The sequence below is a fragment of the Ochotona princeps genome, chromosome 4, assembly GCF_030435755.1.
Source record: "Ochotona princeps isolate mOchPri1 chromosome 4, mOchPri1.hap1, whole genome shotgun sequence".
Lineage (NCBI taxonomy): Eukaryota > Metazoa > Chordata > Mammalia > Lagomorpha > Ochotonidae > Ochotona > Ochotona princeps.
The window spans coordinates 11,195,431-11,216,397 of NC_080835.1; the positions used below are offsets into that span (position 1 = coordinate 11,195,431).

At 44.0% G+C, this 20,967-nt stretch overlaps 1 protein-coding gene across 2 annotated transcripts in view; it reads left to right on the forward strand.

Annotated features, from left to right (window-relative positions):
* The first annotated feature begins 268 nt into the window (after positions 1 to 268).
* The window catches only part of LPXN (leupaxin), a 54,725-nt gene continuing 34,026 nt past the window's right edge, over positions 269 to 20,967 (forward strand). The window contains exons 1-2 of one of the 2 annotated variants that reach the window (XM_058662995.1): positions 269 to 723; positions 13,339 to 13,496. Coding sequence is in view for 1 of the 2 variants with exons in the window: in XM_004585284.3 (XP_004585341.2) it covers positions 2,570 to 2,582; positions 13,339 to 13,496 (171 nt within the window). In the remaining variant the exon portion in view is untranslated. Of the gene's footprint in view, positions 724 to 2,395; positions 2,583 to 13,338; positions 13,497 to 20,967 lie in introns of those variants that run through there. The other variant, XM_004585284.3, reaches the window with a different exon arrangement.

Consider the following 20,967-nt stretch of genomic DNA (forward strand, 5'->3'; position numbering starts at 1 on the left):
AGCCGGCCAATCGGAAGGCGAGAGCCACGGCCTGGCCCCGCCCCCCCGGGCAGGGCTCCCGCCCGCGACCCTCGCCACAGCCAATCAGGACGCAGCTCCGGTGGGGAGCGCGCGAGGTTTCCTTCCCCGCGCACCCCTTCTCGCCGTTAAACGGCTGCGTCTCGCGACAATCCCCAAAGTGACCTTTCCTCCCGCCCGCCGCCGCCAAGCCCGGCTCCTGAGCCCGGCGCGCGCTCGGGGCCCGAGCCCGGCCTCTCCCGCCTCGCGCGCACGGGCTGCGCGCGCACCTGCCTCCCCGCGGGACCTGCAGATGCCACAAGGGCTCTCTCTCTGTCCTTCCTGAAGGCCACACAAGTTCAGCCCGGCTGTCCTTCCGTCTCCCGACCCCGACCCCCGACCCCACTTCCCTGTCTCTGCTTTTTCTCTGTCCCCCAGCGTCGCCACGTCTCGCGGGGAGAAGAGGGCAAATTTTTTGAGTTGTCGCTTCTCCTTTAAGAAAAAAAGCCCAGGCGGCAGCCGGAGGAAAAGTCTCCGCAAAAATGGCGGCGGCAGAGGCGAGGCGGGGTCGAGGGAGTCACGAGGACCCGCCTTGGCGCAGGCGTACGGCCACGCTCAGCCGAGAGCATCCTGGGAGATGAAGTCCTGTTTATCAAGACGCTAAAACTATGTAGGAAGGCCGGGGCCGAGAGGATGCCGGGAGATTAGCTGCTGGCGACGGGAAAGGTAGTTTCCCCGACCGTCCGGGGTTGACTTTTTTCCCCGAGAGTGTTTCCGGGTTAGGTCGGGATGCGTGCTCACGTCGTAGCTGGAGTGCGCAGCCAGTGGGCGGCCGGGACCGCCCGGGAGGGTCACGTGACCTGGGAGGACTTTGGAGCCCGGAGGTGGCCGGCGAGCTGACCCTGCTGGCTGGGCGGATGATCCCTCCTCAGGGCGGGCCGGCCTTCACGCCTGCACCGTTGGTGTGGTCCTCGCAGGCGTGGACTCGAGCCCGCTGCTCGAGACCCACTCAGGAACGCGTTGCGGGGACGCGAGGGGCTGGCGTGGGCCGTGGTCCCCCGGCCGCGCGGACTCGCAGCGACCCTCACGGGCTGGCCGGAGCTCCGTCCCCCACCCCGCCGCGGGGCCTGCGGCTTGTGCGGTTCGTCAGCGCCCCTGGGCTGCGCAGGAAGCGGGCTCAAGTCATTCGTGACCGCTGGCGTGTCTGAGGTGTCTCTTTTGTCACCGGGGAGATTCCGACTCCCCCGGGTCGCCGCCAGCCTCTCCCCTGCCTTCTTTTTAAAAAATCGGTTGCTTGGCCCTTGGAAAATACAGCTCGCTGGGTTCTGACGATTTAAGCCTCGGAAACGAGAGCTGGGTATCCCGCCCTACATTTCATGTTCGTTACGCTGGTAAATACCGACAGTTGCCAAAGTACGTTTTCGCTTTGCGATGTTTGGACTCCGTTTACCACTTCAGATGGGAAAGTTGTTTTCAGTATCTTAGGGTATTTTGACTTTTTGCAATGTCATTTTTAGTTGTAAAAATGGTCTGGGATAGCATCAATGGAAATTTTCTCAAATTGCATTTCCAGTGAGCGTTAACTTTTGGAACAGCACTGACATCCAATGGCGGTTTAAAGTAACACAGAGTTCCATTAAAAGTGGAATCTTACTGACAGTGAAGTATTCATGGATGACTTCTGCCTTTTAAGACCACTGTGTGGCGAAACAATGATAACTTTGTTGTCTTAGAACTGATGTGGTCCCCGAAGCTATTTGCCGAAGCCTCGGTTAGAGTTCTTTATATATGGTCAGCTCCCAGGAAGCTTTCTTAGGTTTTATGTCATGGAAGGTAGATGAAGTCACAGCATATGGTAAGGAGTGGATCTGCAGCTCTCAGGGAGCCTGGTTCCCAGGTGTTTGCAGCCAGGCCTCATTGAAGCATGTGCAGTCCTGATGTCTTAAAACCTTCGGGTTTTGTTCTTGATGACTCCTGACATTGTGTCCTGATCCATTTCGGTCAGCCCCGAGATAGAAACATGAACCCTTGTCCAGTTTTGAAGGAAGGCAGGTGAGCGTAATGTCTGAATAACTAAGTAAATACAGCCAAAAGGGCTAAGTGTTAACTAACTGTTAAGAGAATTTTAAGAATATTCCACTTTGGTCCCCCAGGTTTGTGGAAGGGGACAAAAAGGCAGATGCGCATTCAGAGCAGGACGTGTATCTTTGAGGGCGGGAGGGGAGGCACCACCATGTGTGTCCATCTATTCCCACGAACTCAAGGCATACGTTGCTTAAGTTTTACAAGATTGATTTAGAATCTTTATCACCCTAGCCATTGCACTACCAGAACTCAGATCTTATCAACCCGTTTTTCTAAGTCTCCTTTTTGAAAGCCGTGACCTACTTAAAAAGTAGAAGAAGTGCACCAAATCAAAGGAGAGGAAGTGCTAAGCAAATGCAGTCACCAAAAAAGGGTGCTAAGGGCCACGTGCCGCCTTCCCGCTCAGTTCCTTTGTGGTCCTCTGCGGAGCACACCCCAGAGCAGTTCTCCACAGCGGGTGAGGCCGGAGCATCCTGGGGGCCAGGCCATGGAGGAGCTGGGTGAGTGAGCAGCTGCTTGTTGGAGGCGAAACGGGGGCACGCAGCAGCAGCTACCACCTGGCTGCGTGGTGGGTAGAGTGGACGGAGGCTAGTGGCAGGAGATTTTAATTTCACTTTTGCCCTCAGTTCAGGCAGGAGGGAACAGAGGAACTAAGACTGTTGAACGGTGTGGGTTCACGGTTGGCAGTGATAAGCAGAGAATTCAGTGTTGACCACAGCATACCTTTGAACTGCATCATTTCACAATCTTTTTTTTTTTTTTTTCCAAAGTTGACATTTTCCTGTGGCATTTTCCCCCTTGAGGGCTCCTGGAAATCATTGTTTGGCCTCACAGCCAGGCAACTGCAGAGTTATGGTACATGGGTGGAAAAAAATGAAAAAAGAATCAGGAGTTGGCAAAAAGTGTTAGGAGGAGAAGAAACGGAAGAGACTTGCACGAATGAGGGTTCTGCGGAATTTGGAGAAAGGTGGTTTACATTTTTCTGTGACTTGGTATTCGATCAAGACAGTGTAGAACTCCAGTGATTTTTGTGGCTGAGCTTTTTATTCAGGGAAGATCCGAATGTTCCTTCAGATTACTATGACATGAAAATGTACTTCCTTCTGCTTCAAGGCAAGTAAGACCAGCTGCGGAGCCCTGAGCCATGATTTCAGACGTTTGGGCCATGTCAGGTGTGCCTTGGCCAGCCTTCATTTCTGCCCTTCTCACCATTCAGCAGGAAGTAACTCACAGTACCCAGTGCCCGTCCAAGCTGTGGCGATTCCATGGTCTCCCTGGCTCGTGTGTTAGAAGCAGACACCATAAAAGCCACATCTTATATTTTGACTTTTAAAAAATTGGCATTTGAGAGCAGAAGAAACAGCGGAAACAGCAAAGGCAAATAATTGGAGTGAAGAGGTGTTAAGATGAAAAGGAGGCGCTTAGTAACTCTCGAGCTATTTAGGAGGCAAAGTCTACCTACCACTATGTTGGTACTAGGGCAGGGCAGGCTGATTTTAGACTGGAAGTCGAGTCCAGGCTCTTGTTCTGTGAGAGTTTTGGGAGAATTGTAATTTCTGTCTTGGGTTCTATTGGAGTGCATAGTTGTTTCTGTAAAGATACCTAATTTTATGCAGATTTATTCAATGACTTGGGCTAAAACTAGACATTTGTACGTATTGTAATCATTTCCATATCTGCAGCAACCATCTGAAATTAATTCAGTATTACTTTCAGTAGCACCAAAATCAATCAAGCCATGAGATGTTCTTTATTTATTATTTTATTTGAGAGACATGGAGGGATAGAGCTTCCATCTTCTGGTTCGTTTCCCAAGCTCGAGCCAGGTGTCTGACGTGGGTGGCAGGGACACAGCTCATTGAGCAGTCACCTCCTGGCTGCCAGTGCACTTCAGGTGAAGGCTGGAATTGAAGGAGCCTAGCTGGGACTGGCTCCCAGGCTCTCTGATATGGAGACTGCTGTCCCAGTGGGAGGCTTAGCCACTAGGGGCAAAGGCTCCCATCTCTTCTGTTTTAGAAGTGTTGTCGTTTCACAAGTTTTGATCCGTAAATAGCCCAGATTTTAAAATTTGTGTTGTTTCGCATTTCCTGAGCAGCATGGATGGTAAAGGAATCTTGTCCAGCCCTGTAGAAAGTAGGAAGTGTCGTGGAAACTGACGTGTGTAGGTTATTACAGTTAGGCACATCTCAGCATGCTGCTGGTTCCCTCTGATGGTCAGCAGCCCAGCTGATGTGTGTGTGCTTCCAGCCTGCAGGGGACTAATGTCCCAGACCTGTTAGATCAGGGGAGCAAACATTTCCTTTCTGCAGTTCAGGGTTGGAGATTGGCCGCTTGTACCTCTCTGTGCGGTACCCAGAGATGACAGGCAGAAGGAAGCAGGAGCAGTCCCCAGCTCCCAGTCATCACAGCATGTGGAGATCACCTCGCCCCCCAAGAAACCTCACTTGATTTTTCTCGTGTTCATACATATCATTTGATTTCCTCAAGTAGAAGATTATACAATGATTTTCAGGGTTTTTAGATGAGTACTTCCCTTTCTCTTGCCAGCCCCACCCCCATCGTAATCTTGAATTTGTCATACTGAGATCAGTCACCCTCAAACAGCAGAATCTGGCCGAAGGCCTGATGATCTTGGGGTGTTGGGTATATGTACACTCAGGAAGCAGGAAGAAGGCAGCCTGCTAACTTATGACCAGAAGGAGAACTTCAGCCGCTTTGCTTAGCTGGTGCTTGAAGGGTAACTTCCCTACTCTCAGGGCTCTGCTCTCCCTGCCCCTGTAAGCTCTATGCGAACTGTTAGTAAGATTTTACAAAGATTCAGGAGGATTTTTGACTTTCTGTTTAGAGCAAAGCTTAGAAAATAGGAAAGAAGCTCCATGATGCAGGCCATGCAGTAGGTGTGTATAACACGAAGGTGTGAAGAGAACAGCTCCCTGACTGGCAGGGCCCGGGGAGCTACCAGCTGCTTAGCAGGGCTAAGTGGATTCATCTCTGACCACCTTGACGCAGTTTTCACTCCCCCTCGCATGGACTCTCAACCACCCCACTATGTAATCTATTGAGGCATTGTCTGCCCCTGTGAGATGGCTTTTACAACCAATGTGAGCTTAAGAGTTAATGTTACTGAGGATGTCCTGGTGAGTGGGCCTTTAACTACACACAGGAGTATAATTAAGTCTGTGCTGTTTACCCATTGCCAGAAAATCTGGCCCAGATATTTATCATGCTTTCTGGGGAATGGCTTGATAAGAGGAACCCTAAAAGTTATCCTGTTACTGTGACCCTAAAGGTCATTCTGCTATGACAAAGAATATAGTTACTATGACCCTAAAGGCCATACTGCTATGACGAAGAATATAGCTACTGTAACCCTGAAGCCTATCCTGCTAAGGCAAAAAATATAGTTACTGTGGTCTTAAAGGTTAGCCTGTCCTTGCAATTCTTTAGAATATAGAAAATGTAGCTGTTTTAGTTGTTTTCATAAATTTTTAGCTAAAGGAAATATAGGGTGCTTTCACTAACATCATAAAGAGATATTTTTGATTATTGTTTGATCACTTATGAAGTTGTAGAGCCTGCAGTTGTAGAGGAATGTAATGTTTATAACTTTTTGTCTTAGATCTTCATGTTTTTTCTCTCTTGATGTATTTCTCCCATTTAGTGATAGATAAGTAGAACAAGAATTGTATTAGGAGTGTATTACTGCATAAGATGTGTTGTCTACTGAAAAACTCTTGGTTGCAACGTTGGAATGGATAATGCCTTGCCTAATACTGAAACAATTTGTAGAATTGTCTTTGGAAACACTACGCACAGGAGAATCTCGGGAGCTTATTTGTCACGGCTGTTGATCAGAGCAGTCCGGGAGACCTGGCTTGGTTACAGAGCGCAGGGCCGGAGCTTCAAGATCTTGGAGGGCCAGAGCCTGCCACCGCCCCAGACAACACAGAAGAGAACTTATTCTATATTTCTAACTCACTCTCAGGTGCTAATGACTACGATACAAACACAGACGCTTTCAAAACAGAAGAAGTGTTGCTATTTTCAGATCAGACTGATGATTTGGCTAAAGAAGAAGCTACTGCTTTATTCCAGAAAGATTCCAAGGTTAAGGGAGAAAGTGGGGTTGCACTAGACGGAGACAAGGAAATACATCAGATTTTTGAGGACCTTGACAAAAAATTAGCAGTAAACTCCAGGTTTTCTATGCCAGAGGGCTGCATTCAGAGATGGGCAGCTGAAATGGTGGTAGCCCTCGATGCTTTGCATAGAGAGGGAATTGTGTGCCGCGATTTGAACCCAAACAACATCTTATTGAATGATAGAGGTCAGGACTGCTATCACCAAGCTTGGTTTATAAAGGCGCCTTAGTTAATCCTAAATTTATCTAACATGATCTCTTGTACACTTTGTAACATTTTGAAGGCCTCAGTCAGAAGGTAGTAGCCATCCTGAGTTCTAGAGCCTGACTCGGTAGTCTGGGGAGGCCACCGTGATGATTAACACGGCCCCACTGCCAGTCCTGGCTTCCTGGCTCGCAGGATTTGCACTGACCTCTGCCTATATACAGGTACCTCATCATCCAAATTTGCTTGTCTTGAGTACTCATCTGGGACTTGAGAGGACTGCATGCAACACAACTTCTTGAGTCACGATCCATATGAGAAGTCATGGCTCATTAGCTATTTAAAATTGAATGAGTGTGGTGGCCACGTATGTCTGTCTTGCTGTACGTCTTTTTGTTAAAATTGTTTGAAATTTTACTCTTTTATACTCCTCTACAGTTAAAAAAAAAAAAAAAAAAGAGGGAGAATGTATATGTGTGTGTGTGTGTTTGTTTTATTGTTTGTCTTCAATGTTCCTTGAGATCAGATGAGAAATGGGTACATGATAGATCTAAGTTTTATTCCATTTTTCCCAGCTACAGTTATTACAAAACAGTTCTTGATTGTTATTATACATTGTTGCATTTGCTAGTTGGGAAATACTATATTTTAACTAACTCTTAAAGGTTTTGTAACAAAAATTATTTAAAGAACAGATATACTTGTCTGATATATGTTCCCTAAGCCATCTTAGTAAAATCTTTACTATAATCCATTTCCTATTCTATATTTGTAAACCATCTAATGACCATGCAAACTTATTTTACTACAAACAACGGGGTAATTCTAACCAATTTATAATTTTAAATGTCTAAAGCTCTTAGATCATTATTGAAGCTACTTTATTGTTCTAAGCTAATATTGTTTTTTGGCTCACTTAATTTAAATCTCAGACTATCATTGAAAATGTTTTTTAGTCAGCCATATGCTTTTGCTTAAGTTCACTTATGGCCAGGTTTCTCATGTTATACTCTCATTGCCTTTTTCAATGTGTTACTTTGGTATGTGCCTTTATTTTAAATTTATAGCAAACATTGGACCTTTGGGCAAATATTTTCTAAGGCTGTTTTTTGATGGTTTTCACCTGATATTGTTACTGAGAGTGATCTATATAATTATTTTTAATTATTTTAACTTTTCCTTCACTTCTCTTATACTTCCTCTCCAAAAACTCCAAAGGGCCTCTCAGAATATACAGTCAGATCTCCAGCATTTATATAGGTATGGCTAACTTATAAACCTGACATCCCAAAGAGTGCCTCTACATCCCACTTTCCCAGAGGCCCAGAGAAAGAATAGTAAGTAAGGTACCAGGGTGCTATCTCTCCTTCTTGCCTCCCTCTGGCCAAAACAACAGAAAGAGTTTCTCTAGCCTTAGTTCTGCACTTGCTGAGATCAACAGATAAAGGCCGAGTCTGAAGATCAACACCTGCCATGAGGACACATCATGCGTACATCTGCTGACTACCTTCTACCACGGAAGACATCTCTGCACAGAACTCAAGCCACTTCCAAAAGGACTGTTGATAAGTGATATTTCTCCCTTACAGATGGAGCCTTAAGCTCCTTCCAGCTTTCCTGAAGATGGTTCTGTATACACTGTAATTTGTACTAGTGCATTGTTACCAACTGTCTTAATTGTTACTTGATGCCTGGTACTTTTGGTGTCTTGAGAAAGTCCTCATATGTAATGTTAGCTGTAAATTTGCCTGAACTATGGTATGATGCTGCTACTGTTTATACTTTGGAATTGTATTCAACAACTTTGTCCATGCCTTGTGCATTATCTTTGGATCTCACTACATTTGTTACTCTTATTGGGCCTCTTACAGCTGGTGCAATAAGTTCATAGGGAAGTATTGACAGATCTAGAGGCTAAGATAAATGCATTAGAAGAGGCAGTGATTTATATTGGCAATGAAATTCAACACCTAAAAACCAGATTTGGTACCTCTTGCCATAATATTTATAAGTGGATCTGTGTCACTCCTCTTCCTTATAATGACTCACACATCTCTTGGAATGATGTTAAAACTCATCTCCAAGGTGTATGGAATAGTACCTCTACTACTCTTAGCATCCAGGAATTACATGCCCAGATTTCTGCCATCTCTCACTCTCAACTTCAGGCCATTTCCACGAGAGGCATTGCCAATCAATTTTTACAATCTCTTTCATCTTTTATTTCTGATAAGACATTTTCTTCATTCTTTACTAATTTGGGTATCACGCTAATTGTTCTCCTTTTTGTGTTGTTTCTTGGCCCAGTCATCTTCCGACGTTTGAGCTCCATGATTCAAGCCACTCGCAGAGAACTGCGCATCCTTCAGCTTAATTTTAATAAGAAAGGGGGAAATGATGCAGGCCATGCAGTAGGTGTGTATAACACGAAGGTGTGAAGAGAACAGCTCCCTGACTGGCAGGGCCCGGGGAGCTACCAGCTGCTTAGCAGGGCTAAGTGGATTCATCTCTGACCACCTTGACGCAGTTTTCACTCCCCCTCGCATGGACTCTCAACCACCCCACTATGTAATCTATTGAGGCATTGTCTGCCCCTGTGAGATGGCTTTTACAACCAATGTGAGCTTAAGAGTTAATGTTACTGAGGATGTCCTGGTGAGTGGGCCTTTAACTACACACAGGAGTATAATTAAGTCTGTGCTGTTTACCCATTGCCAGAAAATCTGGCCCAGATATTTATCATGCTTTCTGGGGAATGGCTTGATAAGAGGAACCCTAAAAGTTATCCTGTTACTGTGACCCTAAAGGTCATTCTGCTATGACAAAGAATATAGTTACTATGACCCTAAAGGCCATACTGCTATGACGAAGAATATAGCTACTGTAACCCTGAAGCCTATCCTGCTAAGGCAAAAAATATAGTTACTGTGGTCTTAAAGGTTAGCCTGTCCTTGCAATTCTTTAGAATATAGAAAATGTAGCTGTTTTAGTTGTTTTCATAAATTTTTAGCTAAAGGAAATATAGGGTGCTTTCACTAACATCATAAAGAGATATTTTTGATTATTGTTTGATCACTTATGAAGTTGTAGAGCCTGCAGTTGTAGAGGAATGTAATGTTTATAACTTTTTGTCTTAGATCTTCATGTTTTTTCTCTCTTGATGTATTTCTCCCATTTAGTGATAGATAAGTAGAACAAGAATTGTATTAGGAGTGTATTACTGCATAAGATGTGTTGTCTACTGAAAAACTCTTGGTTGCAACGTTGGAATGGATAATGCCTTGCCTAATACTGAAACAATTTGTAGAATTGTCTTTGGAAACACTCGCTCACCCATTGTAGAGTTGAAACTTAAATAGAGTAACTTAGCTCATTGCTAACTGCAATTCTTTCCGCCGTTTTTACCCTTGCTTTACTTGTTTGGTTAACAAACTGTGAGCTTACAGACCTATGGCCAACTAATGTCAATAATCCTGATCCCCGTAGAACAAGGCCCCAGTCCTTTTAACTCATACAAGATAGGGGTCTGGTTGATACAGATGGCGCCTAGGTTATAGCCCAGACCTGAGGAGAGCAGATGAAGACTGGCAAGCCAAGATAAGCAAGGAATGTGAAATCCTTCCTCAATCATTTCTCAGGAAGTTGTAAATTGTGTCCCCCTGAAGCTGTGTCAATATGCCCCTAAGAAAAAACTTTGTACTGCTTCTGTATAAATAAAGCGGACAGCTTTCTCGCTTTGTCCACTACGATCAAGGAATCTGGTGGTCCGTCTCCCTTCTTTCTCTCTTCACGCCTCATCCACGCACCCTTCCCGAGCTCCGAACCTCGGCTGGAGCTGGACTCCGGCAGCTCCATCTCTTTTTAAAATATTTATTTATTTGTTTTTATTGAAAAAGCAGCTACAGAGGGAGAAGAAGAGACAGAGATCCACCTGCTGATTCGTTCCCCAAATGGCCACAATGGCCGGAGCTGGGCCTATCCAGGAGCTTCTTCCGGGTCTCCCATGTGGGTGTAGGGAGCCCCATGACTTGTAGCTTCTGCTACTTTCCTTGGCCCCAAGGGAAGAGTTGGATTGCAAGTGGAGCAGCCAGACCTGAACTGGTGCCCTTATGGGATGCTGGTGCCTGCTGTGCCACTGTGCCGGACCCTTTTCTTTATTTTAAAAATTGCTTATCAAAGAGAATTTTAATATATAAAAAGGGAAAATAGTTCAATGAAATCAGATACACCCTCCAAACATTGAGCAATCAACTTTTTTATCAGTCTTAATTCACGTGTGTACCACCCATGTCTTCTATACTTTATTGTTTAAAATTGCAGATGTTGCATGATTTCATTATAAATGTTTTAGCATTAATCTATAAAATATATACAAGTCACCAAAATACCTGCATCACACCATAGCAACCATATGGGTAATCTCAATATTGTGAAACAATGCTAGCATATCTAAAAAAAATAATGAAAAATACTTAGTATTATCAAGTATCATCTAAAACATATATAATGCTCCATTTTTTAAAAAGTGTAGTCATTAAATCAGATTGATAGGTTGAAATTGTGCCTCTGAAGTATCTGAAAATGTGGGTTCCTTCTTCCTCTCTTTTTATCCCACTCCAATGTATTGTTGAGAAATAGTTAGGCCTGAACCGTTTAGCTCAGATCTCAAAGATGGGACAGAGAAGTCAGCATTTTTCTAAGATGTAAGACAGAAAAGTCTATGGAAGACGTCATTTATTAAAAATGGTTAGGTATTTCTTTGTACCATCTGGTATTCGGAAGCAGACGTTCGACTAGCAGTTGACACACCACTTTGAAGGCCCACTTCCCACGTCAGAGGGCCTCACTTCTAGGCCTGGCTGCACTCTGATTTCCGTTCCTGGGTCCTAGGCACTCCGGGTAGGTGATGCCTCCAGTTGATGAGTTTGTTCTGTTCACCCACAAGACTCCCGTGGAGTCCCAGCTCGGGACTCGGGCCTGGCCAGCCCTGGCTGGTGTGGACATGTGGGGAGTGAACCAGCACATGGGAGCTCTTTTTGCTATTTGTATCCATCTCTGTTCCTCTGCCTTTGCAGTAGAATAGAACTATCTGTTCCTCCCCAAAACATAAGTAGATGGAAGTCTGCTCTGTTTTTGTTTTTGATGGTCTGTAAAGTTCATTTCCTTACGGAGAAATTCAGAACTAGACAGGTCCTTGCGATTAACCTAACCCAGTGTTTTTCAAACTTAAAAACTAACCTGTGATAAGAAATTTACTAGAGATCCGCTGGTGGATTACCATTTGACAAATACTGTTCCAATGCAGTTACTTCCTTACGTAGATGAAGAGACAGCTGCAGGGTGGATGTCGTGTTCTTGATCCCCCAGGGAGTTCTTGTGCAATGGGGACTGGAACTGCTGGCCTTCAGACATGCAGAGGCTAGCGACAGGACAGCCCCAGGGCAAGTCCGGGCTCCAGATTCATGAACACAAGCACACCATTGTCTCTTTGTTGGCCTACAAAATGAGTACAAATAATACCATCCTTTTTGAGGTATTAGAATGATCCAATGAAGCATCTAAAGTGGAACTGGTATCATATGATAATTTTTATTGATTATTCACATCCCTAGTAATTTCATTACAACAAGAGGTACACAATAATACTTCTAAAGTCAGTTTGCTTTATCAAACTGCCAGAGTAATAAACCCCGACTATTTTGATTGTATCACTGTTTATTTTGTATTATCTCAGCTTTCAGTTTTCTACTCAGGCCGCTTTTCCCTTCCGCATCTCAAAAGGAAAAAAAAAAAAAAAGAAAGTTTACACTTTGCTTTATAATGCACTTGGGATAAAAACATAATCAAGATAAAAATTTAATCAGAATAAAGAATAATCACTAAGATAAACATTTTTCCTGGCATATTTTGGAAAACAGTAATATTTATTTTTTCTAATAGGAAAAATACTGAGAATTTTTTTTCTTGGGGATCTTTGTGAGTTATCTGCCTTTAATAAGCAATAAAAATTAATACATTCAATGTTAATGTTCTAGAGCATTCCCAAAACTGAAAGGAGAAATTGCGATGGAAGCCCTAAAGCTGGATCTGCCCACCCAACATGCAGCATGTCAGTTACTGCCACTGAGGTGGTACAAAGGTCACAGCCAGCAGCCAGGACCTATTGCTTAACTCCAGGGCTCTTGGAGGAGTCAGGAATGAGGGTTCTTCTGTACTGACGTTTGAGAGGCGCATATCTCTAGCTCTCCTTCAGGTGCCCGGTGGTTCTGTGTGCTCATTACGCTCCTTCCAGCGATCTGCAAAGTAATGTGTTTGGGGGATTTTATGATGGCATAGCAGACTCTAGTCAGGGCGTAGTTCCTCTTTCCTTGGAACCTCCGGTTCCTGGAGAAGAAAGCTCTCAAGACAAGTCTGAACATCCAAATGTCTTCTATGGGGAAGGCAGAAGACCTCCTGAGTCGTCTAACCAAAGACCTGTGAGGCTGGCTGTGCCACTCCCTCAAATCAGTGAATGAATTGTAGAGGTTGATTTGCAATCCTATGAGTCGGGCACAGAAACTAATAGAGGAAGGTTGGGAGGCTGGGGGACACTTGAACCTCAGAGAAAGTAGCGTCTTCATGAACGACATTGTATAGGCATCAGATTTCAAGAGGAAGACTATGAAATTGAATGCAACTATACAAAATAATGAACCAGCTACACTATGTGGAGAGGTTAAGTGTCTCCTGGTAGAATAGAGCAAAATCTTAGAGTGAAATAAGAGTAAGCGAAGGTATTTAAAAGTAGTTTTATCCAAGAAGAGAGATGAATGGTGACACATGGGGATGGGAGGCTTAATATTTTAGGGGAAAATGGTTCCAGAGACTCGCATGTTCTGTTTTATGATTCATTTGTTTCTTAATGACAAAGATGCCTTGTTGGAGGAACTGGAACGCTCCACCCTGCAGGATAGCGATGAATATTCCAGTTCTACTTCTCTTCCCCTGGATCAGCCTTCCAGAAAGGAGGATAACCAAACAGAAACTTCATCAACACCTGCCGCCGAGGACAGCACCAGGCCCTTGCTGGTAAACTTTTCGTTTTTTATTGTGCCTTAAGTATAGAGCTCTGAGTACATTTCTGAAAACCAACTGTACCCAGTATAAAATGATTTGAAAGGAGTCATTCATACCAAGAAAAGAGAAAATAACCCCTCATTATTAAAGACTTGGTGTGCATATGTGAATGCTTTGCTCTGGGTTGTTTCGTTAGTTTGAACAGCAGAAACTTTTCTCACCATTCTCTAGACTAATAGTCCAGGGCCAAGATGAAGATAGTTTGGATGTTGGTGTCAGGACAGAGCAGGTCTGATTTTCCCCCGGGGCCTCTTTCCTTGGCTTGCAACTAAAGCCTTCTCACTGGATCCTCGTATTTTGAAGCTTTCTGTATCTTTGAGCGTTTGAGATATAGGTTTGTAATGAGAAGACTTGAGAAGATCACCACAGAAGAATGCGTATGAGAACTATGTGGGCCCCTGCACTCCCTGTGGCGACCTGTTAGCAGGCCAAGCGTTGCCTGAGTCACCTGGAATATTCCACTGTTACCATCCGGCCATCAGAGATACCTATTGCACTTTGGCTAGAATGGCACTCAGGCCAGGACTGCTTAGGGGAGGCCTGGGCCAGGGTAAACAGGTCTTTTCTGCTGAGCAGATTATGAAATTCAGTTTTTAATTTATCTGGAGATGATTTGGCTTTTCAGAACCAATGCTAAGTAAACTCACTAAAAATATGATGTATGTGTGTGTGTGTTCTGTATATATATAGAACAGAAACAGAAACATTTTGCTTAGTTTATGGGTTAGTGTTAAAACTGTCAAGTTATTAGTGTTTGCTGGTACCTGTATCTTCGTCCTATGGGGAAATTTATGCAAACTTGCATTATAAGTTGAGGTTTGCTTGTTAACGATGGGTAGTGTAAGAGGAATTAAGTAGCTGCTGTTCTTGAAATATGATACCCTGATTCATTCTTGTCTACTGTGTGGAACAGCCAGTATCACAGACTTGAAACTTGTACTATGGATAGAAGCCTCCCCGGTTCTTCTATCTAGACTTTTCTGTTAAGGAGCTGTTGTCTTTATTTTCCTGTTGGGTCACAGCCAAAGGCTTCTGTTCTTTTGTCCTTGCCTCCATGCAATCTAAAGAGTGATCCTTTAAAAACTTAAGCTGGTCGATGCTATTAAAAATATTTTTAACAGCTTTATTATCAAATGCTTGTTAAGGCAGAGCAGCCAGTATGGAGACTGACGCAAGAGATTTCCCATCTACTGTGTCATTTTCCAGATCCCCTAACAGCCAGGCTGTACTAGCCCAAGGCAAGGATCCCGGCATTCCGTTTTGGATCCTCCATGTGGATGAAAACTTGAGCTACCACCTCCTGCCTCACAAGATGCATTAGCAACAATGCACGGAGGGTCTTCCTCTCTGTCTCTCCTCCTCTCTGTATACCTGATTTTCCAATAAAAATAAATAAATCTTTTAAAAAAACAATGCATTAGCAAGCCACTGGACCAGATAAGCAGAGTAGGGAGGACTCAAGCCCACATTCCTAGGTGGGAACTTAACTCACTGAGCCACAATATCCACTCTCCTGCAGTTTTTAAAATTCAGAACCCCACAGTGAGTCCCATTTCATCTGAAACGAAAACTGCTGCTTTTACACTGACTCTTTTGGGGTGATCATAATGAAGACACCAGGAGCTTCATGAAAAATTTGCACTATCATTTTTTAAAAAGTTTTATTTATATTTATTGGAAAGGGAGATCAGACTTAAGGAGAGAAGGAGAAATGGAGGGAAAGACCTTCCATCTGCTGGTTTACTCCCCAAATGGCCACCCTGGCTGTTCCATTGCCCATCTAGCTCCCTGCTTATGGTCTGCACTATCATTTTTAACATGTAAGAGCGAGCGACAGAGCTCCCAATCCTCTGCTTCCCTCCTCAGATGCCCGCATTGGCCTCAGCAAGGTTCTAGCTACCCTAGTCATCGTTAACTGCCTTCCAGGGACCACATCGGCAGGAAACTGGAGTCAGGAGTGGAGCTCAGACTGGAACTAGAACACTATATATGACATGGGACACAAGTGTCAACTGTCAGGCCAGGTATACACTTCTGTGTTAACTTTTTAAAAAAAAAAATTTATTTGTATTAAAGGCAGATATATAGATAGGAGGAGAGACAGAGAGGAAGATCTTCCCTCCACTGGTTCACTCCTCAAATGGCTGCATCTGCCACAGCTGAGCCAGTCTGAAGCCAGAAGCCAGGAGCCAGGAGTTTCTTCCAGGTCTCCTGTCGGGGTCTTCCGTCCCACAGAAGAATTCACCCGACACTCCAGGATCTGTTTCTTGAGGAACTTTATTTTTCCAACCAGTCCGTTTCCCAGCCGGTCGACTCGACTTCCACTACCTTCTGTTTTTCTTCCATTTCTCTCTGCTTCATTCCCCAATCTCCTCGTCACCCCTAGTCTTCTTCTGTCCATCCATCCGTCCGTCCCAGTCATACCCTGTCCTCCGTCTCAGTCCGTCCATCCGTCCATCCGTCTCTGTCTCCATCTTCCTGTCCTGTGCGTTTCTTCCTGGAACCCCCACCGCTAAATACAATCCTAGTCCAATCAGCTTAAAGGTCACTGACGCACGCGGCAGGCATGCCAACCATAGCTCTGATCACGCATAGCACACGCGCTAAGCATGCAGCTATGGACCAATCAGAAGGCACTTCCTGAAACCTGTGTACCGCCAAGCTCCGAGGGGAGGAGAGGTCTCAGTGCCATCTTAGGGCACTCGTGCAGTGCTCCCGACAGTCTCCCACATGGGTGCAGGGTCCCAAAGTTTTGAGCTGTCCTCGACTGCTTTCCCAGGCCACAGGCAGGGAGTTGAATGGGAAGTGGAGCCGCCGGAATTAGAATTGGCGTCCATATGGGTTCCTGGTGCATTCAAGATGAGAACTTTAGCCACTAGGCCACCATGTCCGGCTCCAGTGTTATCTTTAATTTTATTTGCCATTAACTTTTTGAAGCACCGTCACATGTCCTAGTTTACCTAAAGACAACTCGATTTTTGCATCCTTTTCTGATATTCTAATGACTTTACTATTAACAGGTATTTTTTTCTTTTAAGTTTTCTTGCTAGTTTTGAAGACCTGCTTTTAGTTCTTCCCTCTTCCATAATCTTACTAATTGTGTGAAAAACACATATGCAGTGATCTGAGTTCTTTTTTTAATGTGGCGAAGTCCAAAGCTGACTCATGATAACTCAGAGAAATGATAAAAGAAATTCTAACCAGCCAGCGTCACTCCAAGGAGAACATGCAGAGTGCTGGATGTAGAAACTTAAAACTTGGGTGCAAGAAGTCAGAAGTAGCTAAGTTCTGTGGTCTCAGGTGTGTCTTTTCTGTTGTGGGTCAGTTGGTGTCCCAGCACTTATTCCCTGCCGTGGTCTCTGTACTCATCTGTGAGATGCAGAGTCAGAGAAGAGCATGGGAGATTATGCTATGATGTTTTGCTATCATGTTTGGGAAGTAAAGAGTAGACATTCTCGCTGTGGGCATAATATAATCAATGTTCTTGTTAAAGAAGTTTGGAGATTATTTGTATATATAGAGCTCTGTTTATTTAGTAACACTTTAAAAGAAAGTTACAATAAACCCTTTCAGCAGTTTGCTCAAAAACGAGCCAAGACTGAAACTACTTGTTCAGTTTTCTTAAAGTTGACGATGAATGTGTAACTTGCATAAAATATACTTGTCAACAATTAGATCTACCACAGAGATGAGTGGAGGTATCATCATCCTTTTGCAAACCCCGAGAGACAGTTGCAGTAAAGAAGCGTTGGCATCTACTTGAGAAGTCAGTGGATGTGTCAGAAAGAACACTCGGACACGGGCAGCTCTTAGTGGGTGTTTCTGCCTCGTTGTGAAGGACACCTTGCATTGCTATCAGATACCTCTCCTACAGCCATTGGGCACATTTTCAATTTAGTAAATTGATTCCCTGGGCAAATTGTCAGGTAACATCCTTTTTGTATCAGTGCAGCAGAAGCTTCAATTAGAGAATATGTTCACTCCAAATTGATTCCCATTTATTTGATTTAATTGAAAGAATCAAAATCAAATGTTTGGCAGTTCACTATCTGCTATAAAGTGAAACATCTGACATTAATGACATTGCAAATTTAGTTGTAAAGTTTATTATTGAAGATAAAAGGTTAGTTTTTGTGGTGACAGGATGAATGCAAATGTTGGTGGAGCACAGGATTGTGGTAATAGCAGCTTCAAAACCTGAGAAATAGAAATACGCTTGGTACTCGCTGTGATGAGACAGAATTCACGACTGCGCCCAAACAAACCACAGTCTCACAAATCAACATACAGCAACCACAGTTATGAAAACTTGCAAATGTTATACAGAGTGCATAAGTAAATGTGTATACAGAGTGTATAAGTAACTGATCTGTAAACTTTGGTGGCTTAAACAAGTATCCAACAGAAAGAAAGATTTCAGCACTGCTGTGTGTCTTTTCTCTCCGTGTTGGCTGTCATTAGTTGCATTTTGCAAATGCCTGCGAGCCTTGGAGAAGTCACTTTTTAAAGTCATCCAAATTTAGGTTGTTATTATCCAGAAGCAATTGGAAGTCTTGAATCAAATCACCAAAAAATGTAGCATCAAAGTCCAGCTTTTGAGACCTTCAGCAAGCTGTAGGTTTCTAGAGTAGATCTTGCAAAAAGGAAACAGTTCAGATTTCTCCCTGCAAAAGCTGAGAAGACATTGAATCAACCAAAAGATGAGGGGTCGTATGTGTTCATTACTCAATCTGGAAATTGTGCTTCAGGAAAATCTTGACTTTGATGGTTTTTTGACTCCTAATCTTAAATGAAAAAATTTGTATCCTTCACTGAATAGAATGAAGTTGTGAAAATCTTGTGATTTTGAAGCATCTGTATTTGGCAAAATATTAAAAACCATTATAAACAGAGACAGTTGGAAGTTTTACAGGAATATTACTGAGAAAAGGAAGAGGCAGGAAGGCAGCTGTTGTGTAAACAGCTGTCTGAACTACTCACCCACTCTAAGATAAAAACAGGGTTGAAACTATTCTCCATTTAGCAGAATTTGCTGCAAACTTAGAGGCTCATTGATTTCTAGAACAAGATAATTTTCTCAATTAAGAACTGTAGAGCAGCATCAAAGAGCAAACAACTTCAAATATTTTAATCATAAAACACAACTTTGAAGAAAATTGTAGTTTTATGAAAATGACCCCATTTTTTTACTCCAAAAGGAAAGATATTTATTATTTATAAATTATTTTTGATGATTTTTACATAGTTGATTAGGATGATTAGGGTCAAGGGCTACAGGAAGGTGGGCAAGATCACCATTTCCACATTCTCTTTTTTGCTTTCCTGTATCTTGGGGGAGGGGAGAGACAAGGAGAGAAGCCACACCCAGCCTTCCAAACACCTCTGCACCTTGGGAGGGTGGACAGGTACCTGACCCACCTCACGGTCTCCGATGTAGGGCAGGCTCTGAGGGTCCTGCTTACGAGGTTTTCATAAGTCAGCAGTTCTGAGTTACTGCTGATCTCGACACTCCAAGCATGATGAAATTTCTCCGGAATCTACTGGTTGACATAGTCCACCTTAGAGTCTCCGTTTGCCCACTTATTCAGTGCCAACACTTGGCTGGGGTGGTTGATCCATTTGTTCTGTCCTCTGTTGTGGTTTCAGGTATCCTCTGTAGACTCCATTGTACTGCCATACCCTTCAGTGCTCCTGGATATGCTGTTAACTGCTCTGTCTGAGCAACTGAGGAGGCCCAGCTCTGACACATGTGTTCCATGATCAGACCATGGAACCTGCAATCCTTTCCATGGTTAGGGTTCTGAGTCCAGCAATTCAGCTGGGGGCATCCCCACAGAGACTTCATCTGAGGTGATCACAGACCTGATTGTTGTGTGTGTGCCTGCCAATATGGTGTCTGGCACAGTCTCATAGTCTGTCATCCCAATCAGCTTATGCATATGCTGGTGGTTGTAATTGCTGGATCAGTTCTGTCTCTAGCCCTGTCTTAACACACAAACCAATGGGTGTTGCAGCCCAGCCCAATCCTGCCCACGACACCATCAAACTTCATGTACACTACTGGGAGCTGCGGCCCAGATCTTCCGGTCTCTCCCCTCCAAGCCACCAGGTCTCGGTCCCCTCAGTTAGTTGCAAGTACAGTGGCCCTGCTATTGAGTGTCCCTCAGGATTCATTCTTCACCTGCACGTACTGTGGCCTTATCCATGGATATCCCTAGGCAGTAATTCCAACCCCCAAGATCCCCACGCTTATTGTTGGGTAGCCAGCAGGCGAAGCTCATAAGCTCAAGATTCATCACTGCTTGTCTTGATGGACTGGGAGCTAGGATGCCTACCAGGAAGCCTGACCCTGCATGGGTTCTCGCAGCCCTACGGGAGATTTGGACATCTGCACCACTGAGCCGACTTACCTGGACTCTACCCACCAACAGGGTGGAGCCATGATCCTGAGCATCCCCAGAGCCGTCCCCGATTCCGCCCACAGCATGATGGCTGTGGAGGAGGAAATTCTCGGACCTCGGGCTTGGACAAGCCCAGAATTGGTGCACTCTTTGGCAGCGGTGGATGGGGAGCTAGGATCCCCAGTAGGAAGCCTGGCCCAGCACAGGTTCTCCCAGCCACAGGCATGTAACTGGGAGGTTCAGACACCCACATCTCTAAGCAGACTTACCTGGATTCCCGACACCATATTTTAAAACATATTTTCCAGAAAATTTTCCACAGCACAGTGCTAGAGGCAGCAATAGCGAATAAAAAGAAAGTTGATTTTATTGAAATAGCTTGAAGGAAGCATTAGACGGGGGAAAGAGAAAGGGAGGTTAGACGAAGGCAGCCAGAGCGCTGCTTTTTAGGAGAAATCAGCACGTTTCACAGCATAGTAAGGCAGCTGTACTTCACACAAGCTTTCACATAGTTTATAAAGAATGAGAAGATAGGAGCTCAAAGGTTCTCAGTGCCAAGAAATACAAAGGTCTGAGGAGCTGGCAGTGCCAGATTGCCTCACTCTGAGCAACACACTTAAATACATGCACCTACTTATCACACTAACCCATAAATACGTGCAAATAGTATAAGTGAGTAGGAAATAAAGTATATTTTAAAAATGACTGATTAATCAATTTGGGTACATAATTATAGGAGAATGATTTACTTGTCTGATATTCAGATTTTCTTATAGCCAATATGACTATTCTTTACAAAATTGCTTGAATGTTCATGGGCACATGTCATTTAGAACATTTTAGAATATTGGGAAATAAGTTTCTAATAGAATTATTTCACAGGCATAGCATATATTAAAATCACATTTTTGATCACTAAATAATGTTTTAAAAATATGAGTGGGAGTTTGGTGTCGTGGTTAAGATGCCTCTGGATAACTAAGTGCAGGTCCTTGTTCTGGTTCCTGTTCCAGCTTCTCGCT